This window comes from Chiloscyllium punctatum, chromosome 8 (genome assembly GCF_047496795.1).
Source record: "Chiloscyllium punctatum isolate Juve2018m chromosome 8, sChiPun1.3, whole genome shotgun sequence".
Lineage (NCBI taxonomy): Eukaryota > Metazoa > Chordata > Chondrichthyes > Orectolobiformes > Hemiscylliidae > Chiloscyllium > Chiloscyllium punctatum.
In genome coordinates, this window is record NC_092746.1 from 125281328 (window position 1) to 125302639 (window position 21312).

Below are 21312 nucleotides of genomic sequence, written 5' to 3' on the forward strand. Positions count from 1 at the left end.
TGTCCATACTGACCAGCTGTCCTAACCTAATCTAGTCCCATTTGCCAGCACTTGGCCCATATCCCTCTAAACCTTTCTTATTCATATCCCCATCCAGATGCCTTTTAAATGATGTAATTGTACCAGCCTCTACCGCTGCTTCTGGCAGCTCATTCCACACACACACCATCCTCTATGTGAATGAGTTGCCCCTTAGGTCCATTTTATATCTTTCCCTTCTCACCATAAACCTATGTCCTCTAGTTCTGGACTCCCCAACCCCAGGGAAAGGACCTTGTCTATTTATCCTATCTGTGACCTTCATGATTTTATTAACTTCTATATGGCCATCCCTCAGCCTCCGATACTCCAGGAAAAACCGCCCCAGCCTATTCAGCCTCTCCCTATAGAGCATAAAAAAGTACAGCACAGAACAGGCCCGTTGGCCCACGATCGGCTTTCTCCCTATAGCTCAAACCCTCCAACGAAGGAGACCAGAATTGCATGCAGTGCTCCAAAAGTGCCTTAACCAATATCCTGTACAGCTGCAACATGACCTCCCAACTCCTATAATCAATGCTCTGACCAATAAAGGAAAGCATTCCAAACACCTCCTTCGCTATCCTATCTACCTGCGACTCTACTTTCAAGGGTCTATGAACCTGCACTCCAAGGTCTTTTTGTTCAGCAACACTCCCTAGCACCTTACCATTAAGTGTATACGTCCTGCTCTGATTTGCTCTTCCAAAATGCAGCACCTCACATTCATCCAAATTAAACTCCATCTGCCACTCCTCAGTCCATTGGCTCATCTGATCAAGATCCTGTTTTACTCTGAGGTAACCTTCTTCGATGTTGACCATACCTCCAATTTTAGTGTCATTTGCAAACTTAACTAACTATAACTCCTATGTTCACATCCAAATAATTTATGTAAATGACGAAAAGTAATGGACCCAGCACTGATCCTTGTGGTCACAGGCCTCCAGTCTGAAAAACAACCCTCCTCCATCACCCTCTTTCAAAGGGTGCATGGAAGAACTGCAACAATTCTTTATTCCTATCTGGCCTGATTGCAGCTAATAAGGGAAATTTGGTGTAATATTAGAATTACAAATTGGCATACAAATTGACCAAAAACAGCATATCAAACCTGAGAATTGAGAGCAGTTTAGATTTAAGCAAAGCAAGAAAATGGGATTAATTAAGCGAGGAAAGATAGAGTACAAGTGTAAGCTTGCATGGAATTTACAAACTGATTGTAAAAACCTCTATAGGTATGTAAAGAGTAAAAGGTTAGTGAAGATAAATCTAGGACCCTTGTAGTCAGAGACAGAGTAAGATTAAAGTGATGGCAGACCAATTGTGTCTGGGTGGGTTACTCTTCAGAGGGTCAGTGTGGACTTGTTGGGCCAAATAGCTTGTTTCCACATTGCAGAGATTCTAATGCTAATTCTGTATCTGGATTTTCCATGGAGTGGCAGTTTCACACAGATTGCCTGTTTTATTTTGCGAAAATAGAAATCTCTGATGCGGTTATACAGGAGAGAGTGAGGGCTGCAGAAGCTGGAGAGTCAGAGTCAAAAGATGTGGCGCTGGAAAAGCACAGCAGGTCAAGCAGCATCCCAGGAGCAGGAGAGTCAATATTCAGGCGTAAGCCCTTCATCAGGAATATGGGTGGGGGAGGAGGGCGGAAGGGGGCTGAGTGACAAATAGTGGGGTGGGTTCGGGCTGAGGGGGGAAGGTAGCTGGGAAGGCGATAGGTAAATGCAGGTGGAGGGGGATTGTAATAGGGTTGGTAGGGAGGATGGAGTGGATAGGTGAGAATGAAGATGAACAGGTGGGACAGGTCAAGAGGGCTGTGCTGAGTTGGAGGGTTGGATCTGGGATGAGGTGAGGTGAGGGGAGATTCGGAAGCTAGTGAAATTGACATTGGCGCTATGTGGTTGGGGGGTCCCAAGGTGGAAAATGAGGCTTTCCTTCTCTAGTCCTGGGTGGCTTGGATTTGGCTGTGGAGGAGGCCCAGTGCTTACATATCCTTGGTGAAATGGGAGGGTGAGTTGAAGTGATCGGCCTCAGAGCAGTGGGGTTGTTGGGTCTGTGTGTCCCAGAGATGTTCCCGAGACGCTCCATGAGTTGGCATCCTGTCTCCCTGATATAAAGGAGACCACATTGAGAGAAATGGACACAGTAGATGAGCTGGATGGATGGATGTACAGAAATATCTCTGCTGGATGTGAAAATATCTTTTGAGGCCTTGGACCTTTACTGCCACAAGGGGTGCCCACATCTCCTCCCTCACCTCCATCCAATCTTCCTTCCCACCTATCGGCTCCACCCTCCTCACCGACCTATCACAATCATCCCCCACCTATTTCCTTCTATCGCCATCCCAGGGAAGTCCAGAACTAGGGGTCACAGTCTAAGAATAAGTAGTAAGCCATTCAGGCCTAAGATGAGGAAGAATTTCTTCACTCAGAGAGTTGTGAACTTGTGGAATTCTCTCCCACAGGAAGCTGTTGGTACCAGTTCATTAGATACATTCAAGAGGGAGTGAGGTGTCACCCTTGCAGCTAAAGGAATCAAGGGATATGGAGAAAAAGTGAGAATGGGATATTGAGATTGCATGATCAGCCAGGATCATATTGAATGGTATTGCAGGCTGGAGGGGCCCACTCCTGCCCCTGTCGTCTGTGTTTCTGTATTTCTATAAGATTCCGATCAAGATGTCTTTAGAAAGGCAGATTTCTACTCTAAACGTTTCCTCATTGTTAGGGAAGGCAAACCATGCCCCCTTTTCACAGCAGTCAACTGGAAAGGGTGCCAGGTAAGTTGGTTATTGGGAGGCTGGAATAAAGGTTGCAGGTTGGTAAAGGATGCGGAGTGCCAGGTAGATCGGGTACCAAGTGACTAGCAGGTAAGATGCCAGGAGTAAGTTGCCATGATTCATCATGGCAAGGGGACCAGGTAGGTAATGAATGTTTCAGTTAGACTGGGTGGGAAATATCAATTCCAATGAGTGAGTATCGTGTCTGGCAAAAGGGAATCTTGGGAGTGTATGTAGATTATCTCCAGAACATTCTTAAGTAGGAGAGAGCTGATGGGCCTGAAGCTGGGGAATGAAGGCCACTAGTTCCAGAGTGGGGAATGTAGCAGGTCCAGAGCAGAGGGTTGGGGCTGTGGTTCTGAGAGAGAGAAAGGATGTGCTGGGTCTGGAGCAGGGAAAGGGTGTTTGGGGCGGTGTGGTGGGGAGGCAGAGTTTGGAGCAGAGGAAGGACTGTTCAAGACTGGAGGAAGAGGCTGTCAGGTATGGTCAAGAAAAGAGGTGTCAGGTCCCAAAGGGAGAGAAGGGGTTGTCAGTGTAGGGTCTGGGGAGTTTGTCATCTTTGGGAATTATAGTTGAGAGTTTGTGAAACATGTATGTGCCATACATGACTCACACATGGGTGTCACTAGTTAGGGAATTTATTGCCCATCCTCACTTGCCCAGACGGTGGTTAAAAGTCACCACTGTAGGTCTGGCATCACATGTAGACAACACCAGGGAAGGTAGCTGGGAAGGCGATGGGTGAATGCAGGTGGAGAGGGATTGTGATAGGGTCGATAGGGAGGATGGTGTGGATAGGTGAGAATGAAGATGAACAGGTGGGACAGGTCAAGAAGGTGGTGCTGAGTTGGAAGGTTGGATCTCGATTTTACAACAATTGACGGTTGTTACGTTGGATATTTTAAATTCCAGACTATTGCCACTTTACCAAAATTGAAATTGACCATCTGCCATGACTGGATTTGAGTTCTTGTCCCCAGGATATTACTTTCAGGTTCTGAATTGCTAGTATCATGACATTACTGCTATGCCACTACCTCCAATGTGATTAATTTGAATAGATGAATAGTCACTCAGGGGTTCGACTATCTACTTAATATCTTAACTTTCCTGCGTAATTATTTACATAATTTCATCAGTATCTGATAAATTCTCTGATTTAAATGGAGAGTTCCAGGAGAGAGGGAAAGTGCCCTGTGGAATCTTTAACTTGCGAGGTAAGTTCTTCAGAATTTGCTGTGATGGGGATTCTTCAGGATACTCATGCACAGCTCTCAGCTACATCATCTGTAAATTGTCCAATACTTTGCTTTTAACACAAATATTAAATATTTTCTGTCTTGTAGTTATCTTTATTATGGATGTTTTGTGTTAATTTATTGCTTTGTTCTTTCTTGTAGAGCCACCTGAAGGAGCAGAGGGAGGTGGTAAGTTAACAATTTGACAAGTGAAAGTTTGGTTGTGTTTTTAAAAGCATTATGCAAAATGCTAATAACATAATTAATAGAGGCATAAATATCTTACAGACCAAAACAGCCCAAACTTGATTCCGATACAAATTGAGTTATCTGCTCTCTAGTGGCCATTGCCTCAGTTCTAGTTGTCTGAAGAAGTGGTTTGTCCAGCCTTCTTTGCAGGGAAACACTGCAAGGTGTGGATATTAGGATGACCGACTGGCTTTAGATGTCATGATTTACATGTGTCAATCACGGCACTATTAATCTTCATCTCAGGTCAGAATGACATGGGTTTAAGTTCCAGAGATTTTTGCACAGTATCTCAGCTGACAATTTCCAGTGAGGTAAAAACAATGACTGCAGATGCTGGAAACCAGATTCTGGATCAGTGGTGCTGGAAGAGCACAGCAGTTCAGGCAGCATCCAAGGATGCTGCCTGAACTGCTGTGCTCTTCCAGCACCACTAATCCAAGACAATTTCCAGTGCAGTAATATGTAGAGTGTCATCTTTCAGATGCAGCATTGAATTGAAATTGTCTCTGCCCTCTCAAATGGATAGATGGCCCATGTATCTGCCCCCAAAAAGGTACAGAGGCCATCTGTCTGCTGTCTTGGCCTCAGCTGAAAATGATCTGGTTACTATCACCATCAGAGAGTGGCTGCCTACATTATGTCAGTGACTACACTTCAAACATCATCATCTATAAAGCGTTTTGAGGTGTCCTTAGGTGTGAAAGGGATGATATAAATCCAAGTTTTTTCCTTGTGATAATGTTAATGTGTGAGTACCACCACTGTTAAAAAGTTAAGCAGGTCAAAGAAAAGCCCCATCTACACCTTCACTGGGCAACTAGGCATGGGCTTTTATTGCAGCCTTGGCAGTGTCATCCATATTCAACAGCAAACATGGAAAATGGTAATTTGGGCAGGATATTAGAGTATTATTATGTATGAAGTTGTACTCCAGACTAATTCAATATTTTCAAAAGGTTTGGGAACAAAATTGCCTTATGTTCTGTCAGCAGTGGAATTTACTTTGTACTGACCTTTTTTGTTACTCATTAGCAGCGACTGCAAGTTGTAGTGAGACAAGCTTGGCTGAGAAACGTAAGTTTAGAAATGAGGAATGCTTTGATAGACAAATACTGCCATTAAATCGCATTGAAGAATTTCTATATACTGCCACCACACAATAACAATATTTACATGAGCATTTAAAAGAAATCAAGGTATGTTGGTATTTCAGTGCACGCTCCAGGTCCAACAGTAGCTCACTCCAGCTATTATTATATTTAAATAGTTTCTGCATTTGAGCTTACTCGATCTGCAACTATTTCTATTGTAGATATTTTAATCAACCTACTGAGACACATTATAGCATAAGTCTGGGGTAGGTGAGACTTGAACCCAGACATTCTGACCTCGAGGTAGGGAAGACTATCACAGAGCCACAAAACCTTATCATTGAAATTGTTGATGTCTGCATTTGTTGATCCAGTTGACAATGGGACAGAATTGTCACAGGATTCTTTAAAAGTATCTGTTGCATTTTTGACCTCGTTGAATGTGTAGCTGGAACTGGGGGCTATAAGTTAAAAAGCTGTTTATGTCATTACACTAGGATTTCAGGTGAAGTTGTGATTGTTTGTTGGGAGAAACACCAGCTGAAATTTTACAATACTGCAGCAATAAATTAAAAGGATCTGATAATACTATGGAGAATACAGGAGAAAAAGTTGAGAAAGACACATGTGTTGGCGCAGGCTTGGTTTGCTGACGGGCCTGTTCCTATGTTGTACTGTTTCTTGTTCTTTGAAAATATATTTGGTTATTCAAGCCCATGGCACTTGCAATATTCATTCTATCTTCTTACCTTGCATTGACCTGTCAAATTCACTTCATGGAAATACTGTAACTTCATTACAAAGGTAGCAAGAAGCCAGGTTTGGGGCCTAACCTGACACGACGATAAAGTAGAGGGCCTGCCCCCAACTTGTAAAAGGCACGATATTCTGCTATGGTTGGTCAATAATACCTCATTTGAATGCAAAATGTTTAGAAGTGTATTTTTACTCAGGTACTAAACTTATAAGGCAATTTTATGACTCTATCCAATCATCTCTGAAGCAAAACTTTGTGCCAGTTTCTGAAATCTATACTCATGGATCTGAATTTCCATTATGGATGTGGAGATCACTTTGAATTTGGTTCTGAGACCCTTCTGTTAGCTGATTAAAGTTAGAATGTACAGGAGAGTGAACCTGGAAATTACAATGAGATTTAAACTAGAGGACCAGTGGAGTGCCACAAGGTTTGGTGCTGGGTCTTCTACTTGTTGTCATTTACATAAATGATTTGAATGTGAGCATAAGAGGTACAGTTAGTAAGTTTGCAGATGACACCAAAATTGGAGGTATCGTGGACAGCGAAGAAGGTTACCTCAGATTACAACAGGATCTTTGACCAGATGAGTCAATGGGCTGAGAAGTGGCAGATGGAGTTTAATTCAGATAAATGCGAGGTGCTGCATTTTGGGAAAGCAAATCTTAGCAGAACTTATACACTTAATGGTAAGGTTCTAGGGAGTATTGCTGAACAAAGAGATCTTGGAGTGCAGGTTCATAGCTCCTTGAAAGTGGAGTCACAGGTAGATAATAGTGAAGAAAGTGTTTGGTATGCTTTCATTTATTGGTCAGAGTACATAGAACAACACAGTGCAGAACAGGCCATTCGGCCCTTGATGTTGCGCCGACCTGTGAACTATTCTCAGCTCATTCCCTACACTATCCCAAAATCATCCATGTGCTTATCTAACGACTACTTAAATCTCCCCAATGTGGCTGAGTTGACTATATTAGCATTCCATGCCCTTACCACTCTCTGCATAAAGAACCTGCCTCTGACATCTGTCTTAAATCTATTGCTCCCTCAATTTGTAGTTATGCTCCCTCATACACACTGATGTTATCATCCTGGGAAAAAGACTTTCACTGTCTACTCTATCTAATTCTCTGATCATCTTATATGTCTCTATCAAATCCCCTCTAAGCCTTTTTCTTGCCAATGAGAACAGGTTCACGTCTCTCAGCTTTTTCTCATAAGATCTTCCCTTTGGACCAGGCAACATCCTGGTAAATCTCCTCTGCATCTTTTCCAATGCTTCCACATCCTTCCCGAAATATGGGGACCAGAACTGTACACAATATTCCAAGTGTGGCCGCACCAAAATTTTGTATAGTTGCAACATGATATTGCGGTTCCGGAACTCAGTCCCTCTACGAATGAAACCTAACACACCGTATGCCTTCTTAACAGCACTATCAACCCGGGTGGCAACTTTCAGGTATCAATGTACATGGACTCCAAGATCCCTCTGCACCTCCACACTACCAAGAATCTTTCCATTGACCCAGTACTCTGCCTTCCTGTTATTCTTCCCAAAGTGCATCATCTCACATTTAGTCTGCATTGAACTCCATTTGCCACCTCTCAGCCCAATCCTGCAGTTTATCCAAGTCCCCCTGCAAGCTGTAGCATTCTTCCACACTATCCACTACTCCACCGACTTTAGTGTCGTCTGCAAATTTACTAATCCATTCACCTATGCCTGCGTTTAAGTCATTCATAAAAATGACAAACAGAAGTGGTCCCAAAACACCACTAGTAACTGGACTCCAGGCTGAATATTTTCCATCAACCACCACTCGCTGCCTTCTTTCAGAAAGCCAGTTTCTAATCCAAACTGCTAAATCATCCTCAATTCCATGCCTCTGCAATTTCTCCAAGTATTGAATACAGGAGTTGGGAGGTTATGTTGCGGCTGTACAGGACATTGGTTCGGCCAGTGTTGGAATATTGCGTGCAATTCTGCTCTTCCTATCGGAAAGATGTTGTGAAATTTGAAAGGATTCAGAAAAAATTTACAAGGATGTTGCTAGGATTGGAAGATTTGAGCTATAGGGAGAGGCTGAACAGGCTAGGACTGTTTTCCCTGGAGCGTCGGAGGCTGAGGGGTGATCTTATAGAGGCTTACAAAGTCATGAGGGGCGTGGATGAGATAAATAGACTCTTTTCCCTGAGTCTAGAACTAGAGGGCATAGGTTTAGGGTGAGAGTGGAAAGATATAAAAGAGATCTATGGGGCAACTTTTACACACAGAGGGCGGTGCGTGTATGGAAGGAGCTGCCAGATGAAGTGGTGGAGGCTGGTACAATTGCAATGTTTAAGAGACGTTTGAATGGGTATTATGAATTGGGAGGGTTTGGAGGGATATGGACCGGGTGCTGGCAGGTGGGACTAGATTGGGTTGGGATATCTGGTCGGCATGGACGGGTTGGACCGAAGGGTCTGTTTCTATGCTGTACATCTCTATGACTCTCTATGACCAATCAGAGGCCTTGAGCTTTGAAGAAGCATCCAGATGTAGTGTCAGTAAAAGGGGGCAGTTTATAAAAATGTCAATTTAAAAAAAAATTATAAGAGGAAGCCAGGAATGTGGGATGAGACATGGAGATGGAGAATCCCTGTTTAGAATGACTCTTGACTGTGCCTTTGTCCAGGCGTGCAGAGAGACTGCATGTAGAACGTCCTCTGCCACCGGCACCCCTGTCTGCCACTAAGTGCCAGCTGTTAGGTGGTTGATCTGTCCTCATCGTATTGGGAAATCAGAGGCTGATTGGAAAAGCCCTGTCAGTCTCCTACAGTTCTCTTCATGAATCTATTTTCCTACTTTCCCACTGGTAGCAGGTTACCTTCCCAGGTCCCATAAGATGACCAGCTGCATGAGCAGCATCCCAATACTGATATCCTTCAGCATTCCCCCCCCCCCCCCCCCCCTCACTAATACTATGCACAATGCACCAAAAAGGCAACCTTATTGAAATATACAGGATTCTTAGGAGACCGTCTAGGATCAGAGGGCATAATCTTAGAATAAGAATCATAGTTTTAATACAGAGATGACGAGGAATTTCTTCTTGAGATGGTGGTGAACCTGGAGAATTCTTTACTACAGAGGGCTGTCTATGTTGGTTTGTTAAGTTTGTTAAAGACTGATACAGGCAGTTCTTTAATCAGGAGGTTGAGGAAATTCAGCCTGTCCAGAAGGACCCTCACTGGCTTTTACAGATGCATTCTACCTGGATGCATCACGGCTTGGTACGGCAGCTGCTTTGCCCATGACAATAAGAAACTACAGAAAATTGTGGACACAACACAGAACATCACTCAAGCCAACCTTCCATCCATTGATTCCATCTACACTTCTTGATGCCTCAGAAAGCAGCCATAATCATCAAAGACCCCTCCCACCCTGGTTATAACCTCTTCCAAATTCTTCAGTCAGGCAGAAGATACAAAAGCTTAAACATGCATGTCAACAGGTTCAAGACAAGCTTCTTCCCTGCTGTTATTAGACTTGTGAATGGACCTCTCAAATTTCAAATGGAAGATTGATCTTGCTTTTTTGTGCACCTTCTTTGCAACAGTGACTTTGTATTCCCCACAATGATCAATCACTCTATGATATTTGTATGGTATGATCTGTCTGTACTGCATGCAAACCAAAACTTGACACTGTACTTATGTATGTGTGACAATAATAAATCACATCAAATCAATTTAAATCGGTAAGGGAATCAAAGGTTATGGGGAAATGGCAAGAAAACTGAATTGAGGATTATCAGATTAGCTGTGATCTCATTGAAAGATGAAGCATACTCAATGGGTTGAATGTCTTACTTCTACTCCTATGTCTTATGGTCTTCTGGATTTCAAACAGACCCAAGGTTTTAGCTCATGGGATCCAACTAGACTCACTTAAATCATTGCTTCTCAATACACAACATCCTTGCCCTTGATGCCATTGGACAGAACTTTTTGTCAATGTGCAGCTAGAGTGGAGGTGGGTGCAACATAATGTTGGACTACTTGCTTGCTGATTTATTGCCAATAGTTTATCCACAAATCAACTTTGGGATGGCCAAGTCAGCTTCATGCTTGACTGGCCAAACCTAAGTTATTAAAATCTCATTTTTAATTTTTGGGTGCCATGGGGCTCAGTGGTTTGCCCTGCTGCCTCACAGCGCCAGGGACCCAGGTTCGATTCCCCCCTCAGGCGACTGTCTGTGTGGAGTTTGCACATTCTCCCCGTGTCTGCATGGGTTTCCTCCCACAATCCAAAGATGTTCAGGTCAGGTGAATTGGCTGTGCTAAATTACCCATCGAATTTAGGTGCATTAGTCAGGATTAAGTGTAGAATAATAGGGTAGGGGGATAGGTCTGTGTGGATTCCTCTTCAGAGGGTCGGTGTGGACTTGTTGGGCTAAATGGTCTGTTTCCACACTATAGGGAATCTAATCAATTTATGTCAGGGATCAAAGGCCAAGTGAAATGAGGCAGACCAGGAAGTATGTGATCCAGGGAGACCCATCCAACTTCACCTCATGATGGAAGCATTCTCTCTTAGCCTTATTAACACTATCTAGTCACAGTTGGCCAAGCAAGGCCAAATCACTGCCAGGTGATTATTCCTAACACAGTATGGGCTTGGGACTTGCATTTGAATGATACTGGGGCTCTAACCTATGACATAAATTCCTACCAATTGGTTTCCACAGGATAATTGATCATGTCTAGCCTTTTCTGCACCCAACTGTCTTTATACTTGCTAATGATAGTTATCTGTAGCAAATAGACTGTTGTAAATTATTTTTCATCTCAAGAAATGCCTAAACCTTAAGTTTCTTCAAGATCATCATAAAATTTTCTGTTGAATTTCAACATATTTGTTCCAAATGATTTTACACACTGTCAGCCTCTTACATGCATTTTGTATTTTTACCGAATACAATATTAAATCATTTATAGCTGAATAACATGGGACATAGTGATTTACAGTGAGATAACTTTCATTATATCCTATATTCTATACCAGTGTTCATCCACCCATGCATGTCTGCATATTCGATCATTTGTACTTTTTATTATCTTCATTGTTGTATGTGTTTATTGCCTTATGTTACAAATTGCTGGTTGTGTGTTGTATTGCATTATATATCTTCTGAACCCTTGTGTTCCCGAATAAAAACAGAAATTGCTGTAAAAGCTCAGCAGTATCTGTGGAGAGAAATCGGAGTTAATGATGCGGGTCGAATGACTCTTCGTCCGAACCTGTGTTTCTGATCCTCTCTTATCGGTATTTCTTAATTAACCCGGTCAGACGTGTTATGAAACATCTTTGCAGGTAGGACTTGAACCTAGAATTGAAACAAAGAATTGTAGATCCTGACATTTGAAATAAAAACAGGAAGTGCTTGAGAATCTCTACAGGTCTGGCAACATTTGTAGAGAGAAGCAGAGTTAACTTTTCAAGTCCAGTCACTCTTCATTAGAACATAGAACAATACAACGCAGAACAGGCCCTTCAGATCGCGATGTTGCATCAACCTGTAAACTGTTCTCAGCTCATCCCCCTACACTATCCCAAAATCATCCATGTGCTTATCTAAGGATTGTTTAAATCTCCCTCATGTGGCTGAGTTGACTACATTAGCAGGTAGGGCATTCCATGCCCTTATCACTCTCTGCCTAAAGAACCTGCCTCTGACATCTGTCTTAAATCTATCACCCCTCAATTTGTAGTTATGCTCCTCGTACAAGCTGACGTCATCATCTTAGGAAAAAGACTTTCACTGTCTACCCTATCTAATCCTCTGAACATCTTGTACGTCTCTATCAAATCCCCTCTTAGCCTTCTTCTTTCCAATGAGAACAGACCCAAGTCTCTCAGCCTTTCCTCATAAGAGCTTCCCTCCAGACCAGGCAACATCCTGGTAAATCTCCTTTGCACCTTTTCCAATGCTTCCACATCCTTCCCAAAGGATGGGGACCAGAACTGTACACAATATTCCAAGTGTGGCTGCACTAGCGTTTTGTATAGGTGCAGCATGATATTGTGACTCCCAAACTCAATCCCTCTACGAATGAAACCTAACACACCATATGCCTTCTTAACAGCACTATCCACCTGGATGGCAACTTTCAGGGATCTATGTACATGGACTCCAAGATCCCTCTGCACATCCACACTACCAAGAATCTTTCCATTGACCCAGTACTCTGTCCCCCTGTTACTCTTCCCAAAGTGCATCACCTCACATTTAGCTGCATTGAAGTCCATTTGCCACCTCTGCCCAATTCTGCAGTTTATCCAAGTCCCCCTGCAACCAATAACATTCTTCCAAACTGTCCATTACTCCACCGACTTTAGTGTTGTCTGCAAATTTACTAATCCATCCATCTATGCCTGTGTCTAAGTCATTTATAAAAATGACAAACAGCAGTGCTCCCAAAACAGATCCTTGTGGCACACCACTAGTAACCGGACTCCAGGCTGAATATTTTCCATCAATCACCACTCGCTGCCTTCTTTCAGGAAGCCAGTTTCTAATCCAAACTGCTAAATCACCCTCAATTCCATGCCTCTGCATTTTCTCCAACAGCCTACCGTGTGGAATCTTATCAAAGGCTTTACTAAAGTCCATGTGCACCATGTCAACTACCCTACCCTCATCTACATCCTTGGTCACCTTCTCAAAAAACTCAATGAGGTTTGTGAGACACAACCTACCCTTGACAAAACCGTATTGACTATCTGAAATCAAATTGTTGCTTGCTAGATGATTATAAATCTTATCTCTTTTAATCCTTTCCAAAACCTTTCCTATAACAGAAGTAAGGCTCACTGGTCTATAATTACCTGGGTCATCTCTACTGCCCTTCTTGAACAAGGACACAACATTTGCAATCCTCCAGTCCTCTGGTACTAAACCTGTAGACAATGACGACTCAAATATCAAAGCCAAAGGCTCTGTGATCTCCTCCCTAGCTTCCCAGAGAATTCTAGGATAAATTCCATCCGGGAGAAAGCGAGGACTGCAGATGCTGGAGATCAGAGCTGAAAATGTGTTGCTGGAAAAGCGCAGCAAGTCAGGCAGCATCCAAGGAGCAGGAGAATCGACGTTTCGGGCATAAGCCCTTCTTCAGGAAGAAGGGCTTATGCCCGAAACATTGATTCTCCTGCTCCTTGGATGCTGCCTGACCTGCTGTGCTTTTCCAGCAACATATTTTCAGGTCTAAAACCCATCCGGCCCAGGGGACTTGTCTACTTTCATTCCTTCTAGAATTGATTACACCTTTCGTAATTAACCTTGATCATTTCTAGTCTAATATCTCGTACCTCATTCTTCTCCTCTACAATATTATCCTTTTCCTGAGTAAAAACCAATGAGAAATGTTCGTTTAGCACCTCTTCAATCTCCACAGGGTCCACACTCAACTTCCCACTTCTGTCTTTGACTGGCCCTATTCCTACCCTAATCATCCTTTTATTCCTCACATACCTATAGAAATCTTTAGGGTTGTTGTGGTTCTGTTCGCCGAGCTGGGAATTTGTCTTGCAAACGTTTCATTCCCTGTCTAGGTGACATCCTCAGTGCTTGGGAGCCTCCTGTGAAGCGCTTCTGTGCTGTTTCCTCCGGCATTTATAGTGGCCTGTCTCTGCCGCTTCCGGTTGTCAGTTCGAGCTGTCCACTGTAGTGGCCGGTATATTGGGTCCAGGTTGATGTGTTTGTTGATAGAATCTGTGGATGAGGCACTCATCCACAGACTCTATCAACAAACACATCAACCTGGACCCAATATACCGGCCACTACAGTGGACAGCTCGAACTGACAACCGGAAGCGGCAGAGACAGGCCACTATAAATGCCGGAGGAAACAGCACAGAAGCGCTTCACAGGAGGCTCCCAAGCACTGAGGATGTCACCTAGACAGGGGACGAAACGTTTGCAAGACAAATTCCCAGCTTGGCGAACAGAACCACAACAACGAGCACCCGAGCTACAAATCTTCTACCAAACTTTGAATCTTTAGGGTTCTCCTTTATTCTGTTTGCTAAAGACTGCTTGTGTCCTCTCTTTGTTCTTCTTAACTCTCTCTTTAAATCCTTCCTAGCTTATCTGTGTTTCTCCATTGCCTCATCTGAACCATCTTGCCTCATCAACACATAAGCCTCCTTTCTTCTTCTTTACAAGAGATGCAATTTCTGCAGTAAACCACGGTTCCCTTACCTTATCACTCCCTCCCTGTCTGACAGGGACATACCTATCAAGGACATGCAATATCTGTTCCTTAAACCAGCTCCACATTTCCATTGTCTGCATCCTGTGTATTTTTCTACCCCATCCTATGCATCCTAATTCTTGCCTATTCACATTATAATTGCCCTTGCCCCATCCATAACTCTTGACCTGTGGCATGTACCTATCTCTTTCCATCGCTAAGCTAAACATAACTGAATTATGGTCACTCTCTCCAAAGTGCTCACCTACAACTAAATCAAACACCTGGTCTAGTTCATTACCAAGCACCAAATCCAGTGTGGCCTCCCCTCTTGTCTACCCTTCGACATACTGTGTCAGGAAACCCTCCTGTACACATTGGACAAAAACCTATTCCTCTGACGTACTAGAGTTATAGCATTTCCAGTCAATGTTGGGGAAGTTAAAGTCCCCCATAATGACCACCCTGTTCCTTTCACTCCTAACCAGAATAATTTTGCTAATCCTCTCTTCCACCTCCCTGGAAATCTGTGGAGGCCTGTATAAAACTCCAAGCAATGTGACCTCTCATCTCCTGTTGCTAACCGCAGCCCACACCACCTCAGTAGACGAGTCCTCATCAAAAGTTCTCTCAGCCACTGTTATACTATCCTTGACTAACAAGGCCACACCTCCCCCTCTTTTACCACCTTACCTGTTCTTAATGAACCTGCAACATCCATTCCTCACCCTGCTCTATCTATGTCTCCGAAATGGCCACAACATCGAAGTTCAGGTACCTATCCATGCTGCAAGCTCACCTACCTTATTTCAGATATTTCTGGCGTTGAAGTAAACACACTTCAGACCAGTTTGCTGTCTGCCATCACATTCCTGTGACCCTGAAATCCTGTCCCTGTCCTTCCTACTCTCATCCTCCTGTGCACTGTAACTACACCTCTGGTTCCCAAACCCCTGCTGAGTGAGTTTAAACAGTTCTACTTCAGTTCTGTTCTGATGAAGAGTCACTGGACTCAAATTACAAATGCTGCCTCTCTTTCTACAGCACTTAGTTTCTGTTTCAAGACTTGAACCTAGACCTACTGTCCAGAGGTAAGGATGCTCTGACTGCACCATAAGAGTCCTACCACAGAGGGTTAGTTTGGTGAAACAAGTACTAAGTGGTAATAAGGCAGATGATCAGAGGATTAGATAGGGTGGACAGTGAGAGCCTTTTCCCTCAGATGATGATGTCTAGCATGAGGGGACATAACATCAAATTGATGGGTGATAGATATAGGACAGGTGCCAGAGGTGGGTTCTTTACTCAGAGAGTAGTAGGGGCGTGGAACACCCTACTTGCGACAGTAATAGACTCGCCAGCTTTAAGGGCATTTAAATGGCCATTGGATAAACATATGAATGCGAATGGAATAGTGTAGGTTAGATGGGTTTCAGACTGGTTTCACAGGTCGGCACAACATCGAGGACCGAAGGGTTTGTACTGCGCTGTAACGTTCTATGTTCTCTGTGTATATTGTTTTGAAGATTAACTGCTTCAGACATGTTTCAACATCCCTCTGCATTAAGTTTCACTTGACTGTAGGCCCTCTGGCTTACTGGTGGGAATGTTACCACTATGCCACAGACAATGGGCAACAGCATTTGTTGATTGCTTTAATTTGTATTTTCTTGTCTAATCGGATGCCTGCAGGACAAGTGCTGATCAGGTTGAAGTTTTGTTGAGCGGTATATGTGGAATCCATGAACTCTGGGATGCTCCCTTTAGACATTTTACATTGCTCAACTCAGATTCTCCTCACTCGCAGTCTAACCTCAAGTGTTGTGGCTTTAAGTTCCTTAAAGCCCCTCTCCACTAATTTTTCCAAATTTCCTAAGATCTTATGTCTATTTTAAACAGCAGAAGTTTTTAAAAAAAAAAATCACTGGTGGGATGTGGGCATCGCTGGCTGGCCAGTATTTATTGACAATCCCTAGTTGGCCTTGGGAAGGTTGTGGTGAGCTGCCTTCCTGAATCATTGCAACCCATCTGCTGTGAGTTGAACTGCAATTCCATTATGGAGGGAATTCCAGGATCTTGACCCAAGATAGTGAAGAAATGGTAATAGATTTCCCACCAGGATAGTGAGTGGCTTAGAGCGAAACTGCAAATGAAGGTGTTCCCAGTATCTGCTGCCCTTGTCCTTCTGGATGAAAGTGCTTAGAAGGTGCTGTGTTTGCAAGTTTGGTGAATTTCTGAAATGCATCTTGTAGGTAGTACACACTGCTAGTACTGAACATCAGTGATAAAGGGAATGAATGTTAGTGGATGTGGTGCCAATCAAGTGGGCTACTTTGTCCTGCATGGTTTCAAGCTTCTTGGGTATTGCTGGAGCAGGCAAGTGAGGAGTATTCCATCATAATCCTAACGTATACCTTATCGATGGTGGACAGGCTTTAGGGACTCAGAAAGTAGGTTACATGCCGCAGTATACCTAACCTCTGATGTGCTCTTGTAGCTGGTGTTTATCTACTTCCATATCTGTGAAGTTGCAAATGGTGCTGAATATTGTGCAAGTACATACCAATCAAACAAAAAGAGGGACTGATCACTTTCTCCCTGTTTTGCCAACTCCAGTTACAGTAAAATACAACAAAGCAGCACTACAGTACAGGCAGAGCAACACTCAACAAGTTCACCTTTGTGACCCCAATTCAGATTAAATTCAGACTAAACCAAATTAAATCATAGTCTAATTAATTAGCTCAACTGAGAACCTGTAAATGTCTATTTTAAAACTGCAATTAAATTCACCCCATCAAAGAACAACCCTTCACCCATTCACCTTTACACCTATTGAAGCCATTAATTTGTCACTTAAGGTCCTCAGCTCACACCTACAACACTTTTATTCTTTCAAACCTGACTACATTTCTACATGTAGTGAGAGGGAGAAGTTCACACCACCCAGATATTACCCCACAAGCCTGCATCAGCCTAGAAGTGGGTGGATCAACTTGGAGGGTCCTTTGTGCCAATCAGAGGCATTCCTCCCCAAGATCATACCTGCCTTTACCCTTAGCCATGTCCTCTCAAACCCCTGACCCCATCTCCCTCACTTTCTCATTGGGGCCAGTAACGCAGGCTCTGCTAATACCCTGGATCTTAACTTCAAACTGATCTTCTAAAGTCTGTGTCTCCCATAGTCTCCTCTTCTTTGAGGACCTGTGTAAGGGTACAGTGTCTCAGAAGAAGCCAGCCTTATGAGTCAGAGGGACTGGCCCTTCAAGTGGTCATAATCACTGCACAGGAACAAGGGTACACCTCAAAATGGCATCAGTTTTGAGAGATTACCAATAGGCTCAACACACTCCAGCTAAGTTGAATCAACAGCATTTTAAAGAATGTGTGATGAGATTGAAGGCAATGATACAGAACCATTAGAACAGGCCCCAAAGACTGCAGTGGTTCAAGAAGGCAGCTGACCACCTTCTTGTCAGGAGCTGGCTCACGTCACCCAAGAGAGAGTCCCTTGCACCGATACAGTGGAAAGATATAACACTAGTCATAGTTACACAGGATCTATTGAGCAGTCTATTGGTTTATTCAAAATATATTTCCATTGTCCAACCAGCCCAGGGGTGCTCTCTAGTATGACTCAGTGCATCTCTTGAGTATCATCATGGCGTTTTGTGGTTTAGGCAATCTGGTCAAGCAACAAGCTGAGCATCAAAAACCTGCTGAGGGCCAGAGACAGTACAAGCCCCGTCAGAAGAGAGCCTTGGAGAGGAATGTGTAGGAACACAGGATTTAAGAGTAAAGTTTCTATCGCCTGAGCTTCTGCCCCACCACGGCAGCACGGTGGCTCAGTGGTTAGCACTGCTGCCTCACAGCACCAGGGACCTAGGTTCAATTCCAGCCTCGGGAAACTGTGTGGAGCTTGAACATTCTCCCTGTACCTGCATGGGTTTCCTCTGGATGGTCCGGTTTTCTCCCACAATCCAAAGATGTGCAGGTTAGGTGAATTGGCCATGCTAAATTGCCCATAGTGTTCAGGGCTGCGTAGACTAGATACATTAGTTAGAGATAAATATAGGGAATGGGTCTGGGTGGGTTACTCTTTAGAGGGTTGGTGTGGATATGTTGGGCTGGAGGGCCTGTTTCCAGACTGTAGGGATTCTAATTCTAATTCACCTGACAATATCATTTGCTACTTCCCATGGATCTCGTTTCCCCCTCCCACAAAAAGCTATGCAACTAATCCCCAAAGTCTCCTTCTGTGAGGAACAAGAGGATGGCCAGTGTGAGGGTAGGACCAATCAGGAATAGTGGAGGGAACTTGTGCCTGGAGTCGGAGGAGGTAGGGGAAGTCCTGAATGAATATTTTACTTCAGTATTCACTAGTGAGAAGGACGTTGTCGTTTGTGAGGATAGCGTGAAAAGAGCTAATACGCTTAAACAGTTTGATGTTAAGAAGGATGAAGTGCTGGAGATTTTGAAAAACATTTGGATAAACAAGTCCCCTGGGCCAGATGGGATGTATAGGTTTCTACAGGAAGTGAGGGAAGAAATTGCTGTGTCTTTGGCGATGATCTTTGAGTCCTCACTGTCCACTGGATTAGTACCAGTTGATTGGAGAGTGGAAAATGTTATTGCCTTGCTCAAGAAAGGGAATAGGGATAACCCTGAGAATTACAAACTAGTCAGTTTGATGTGAGTGGTGGGCAAATTACTGGAGAGGATTCTGAGAGACAGGGATTATGATATTTGGAAAAGCATAGCTTGATTAGAGATAGTCAGCATGGTTTAATGTGGGGCAGGTCATGCCTCACAAGCCTTAATGAATTCTTTGAGGATGTGACAAAACACATTGATGAAAGTAGAGCAGTGGATGTGGTGTATATGGATTTTAGCAAAACATTTGATAAGGTTTCCCATGGTAGGCTCATTTAGAAAGTAGGGAGGCATGGGATACAGGGAAATCTGGTTGTCTGAATACAGAATTGGCTGGCCCATAGAAGACAGAGGGTGGTAGTGGATAGAAAGTACTCAGCCTGGAGCACAGTGACCAATGGTATTCCACTGGAACAGGGCTCTGTTCTGTGACCTTGCTTTTTGTGATTTTTATAAATGACTTGGATGAGGAAGTGGAATGGTGGGTTAGTAAGTTTGCCAATGACACGGAGATTGGTGGAGTTATGGATGGTGTGGAGGGCTGTTGTAAGTTGCAGTGGGACATTGACAAGTTGCAGAGCTGGGCTGAGAAAGTGGCAGATGGAGTTCAACCTGGAAAAGTGTGAAGTGATTCATTTTGGAAGGTTGAATTTGAATGCAGATAACAGGGTTAAAAGCAGGATTCTTGGCAATTTTGAGTAACAGAGGAATCTTGGAGTCCACATCCATAGACCCCTCAAAGTTGCCAGCCAGGTTGATAGGGTTGTTAAGAAGGTTTATTGGCTTTCATTAACAGGGGGATTGAATTTAAGAGCTGCAAGGTTATGCTGCAGCTCTGTAGAGTCCTGGTTAGATCACATTTGGAATATTGTGTTCAGTTCTGCTCACCTCATTCCAGGAAGGATGTTGAAGCTTTAGATAGGGTACAGAGGAGATTTACCAGGATGCTGCCTGGATTGGACTGCATGTCTTATGAAGAAAGGTTGAGGAAGCTAAAGCTTTTCTCATTGGAGTGAAGAAGTTTGAGGGGTGACTTGTTTGAGGTGTACAAGATGTTGAGAGGCATAGTTAGAGTGGACAGCTAGAGACTTTTTCCCAGGGTGAAAATGGCTATCATGAGGGGGCATAATTTTAAGGTGATTGGAGGAAGGTTTAGGGGAGATGTCAGAGGTAGGTTCTTTACACAGAGAGTGATTGGTGCATGGAATTCACTGCCAGTGGTGGTAGTAGAGTCAGATACATTAGGGACATTTAAGCGACTCTTGGATAGGCACATGGATGATAGTAAATTGTAGAGTAGGTATGTTAGTTTGATCTTTGAATACAATAAAAGGTGAGCACAACATTGTGGGCCAAAGAGTCTGTACCTTGCTGTACTATGTTCAGTGCTCAAATTCAATGACCCAGCCTCCACTGCCGTCTGAGGAAAAGAATACCATAGACTAATGACTGCACTAGATTTATTTCGACCCTCAACTGAGATCACATTAGAAAGCTACGGGCCAAGAGGCAATGGATTAATCAAGAACAGTTGCATGATTTTGCTTGAATTTGATGTGGTCTACTTGGACTTTAGCAAGATGTTTGGGATCCAGAGAAATTTGGCTAATTGGATCCAGAATTGGCTGAGTGTCAGGAAGCTAGGGTGATTGTTGATGGATGTTTTTGTGCCTGGACCTGCATCCAGTGGGGTTCTGCAGAGATAAGCATCAGGGATGTTACTGTCTATGGTATATGTAAACAATTTAGACTTGCATGTGGGAGAGTTGATCAATAAGTTTGCGGATGATTTGAAAATTGGTGACATAGTAAATAATGAGGAGGCTGGCCTTAGATTATAGGAGGATATAAACGCCCTGGTCAGATGGGCTGATTGATGGAAAATGGAATTCAATTAGGATAAGTTACTCTTTACTCAGAGAGTAATAAAGGCATGGAACAGCATGCATGCAACAGCAGTGGACTCACCAACTTTAAGGGCATTTAAATGGTCACTATATAAATATATGGATGATAGTGGAATAGTGTAGGTTAGATGGGCTTGAAATGGGTTTCAGAGACTGGCGCAACAGCAAGAGCCTATACTGTGCTGTAATGTTCTATGTTCTGTGTTTGAGGTGATGCACTTGAACTGAACAAAATGGCAAGGGAATGCATAATGAATACCAAGACTAAGGAAGCATTAGGGATCAGAAGGACTTGATGTATGTCCACCATTCTCTTAGGTTGTAGGTCATGTAGATAGAGTGGTTAACAAGGCATATACTTGCCTTT

At 43.4% G+C, this 21312-nt stretch overlaps 1 protein-coding gene across 1 annotated transcript in view; it reads left to right on the forward strand.

The window, feature by feature from the left end:
- The window catches only part of LOC140480292 (uncharacterized), a 142495-nt gene that overhangs the window by 97628 nt on the left and 23555 nt on the right, over positions 1 to 21312 (forward strand). Inside the window, exon 18 of the mRNA XM_072574996.1 lies at positions 4207 to 4233. Within this exon, the coding sequence (XP_072431097.1) occupies positions 4207 to 4233 (27 nt within the window). The remainder of the gene's footprint in view (positions 1 to 4206; positions 4234 to 21312) is intronic.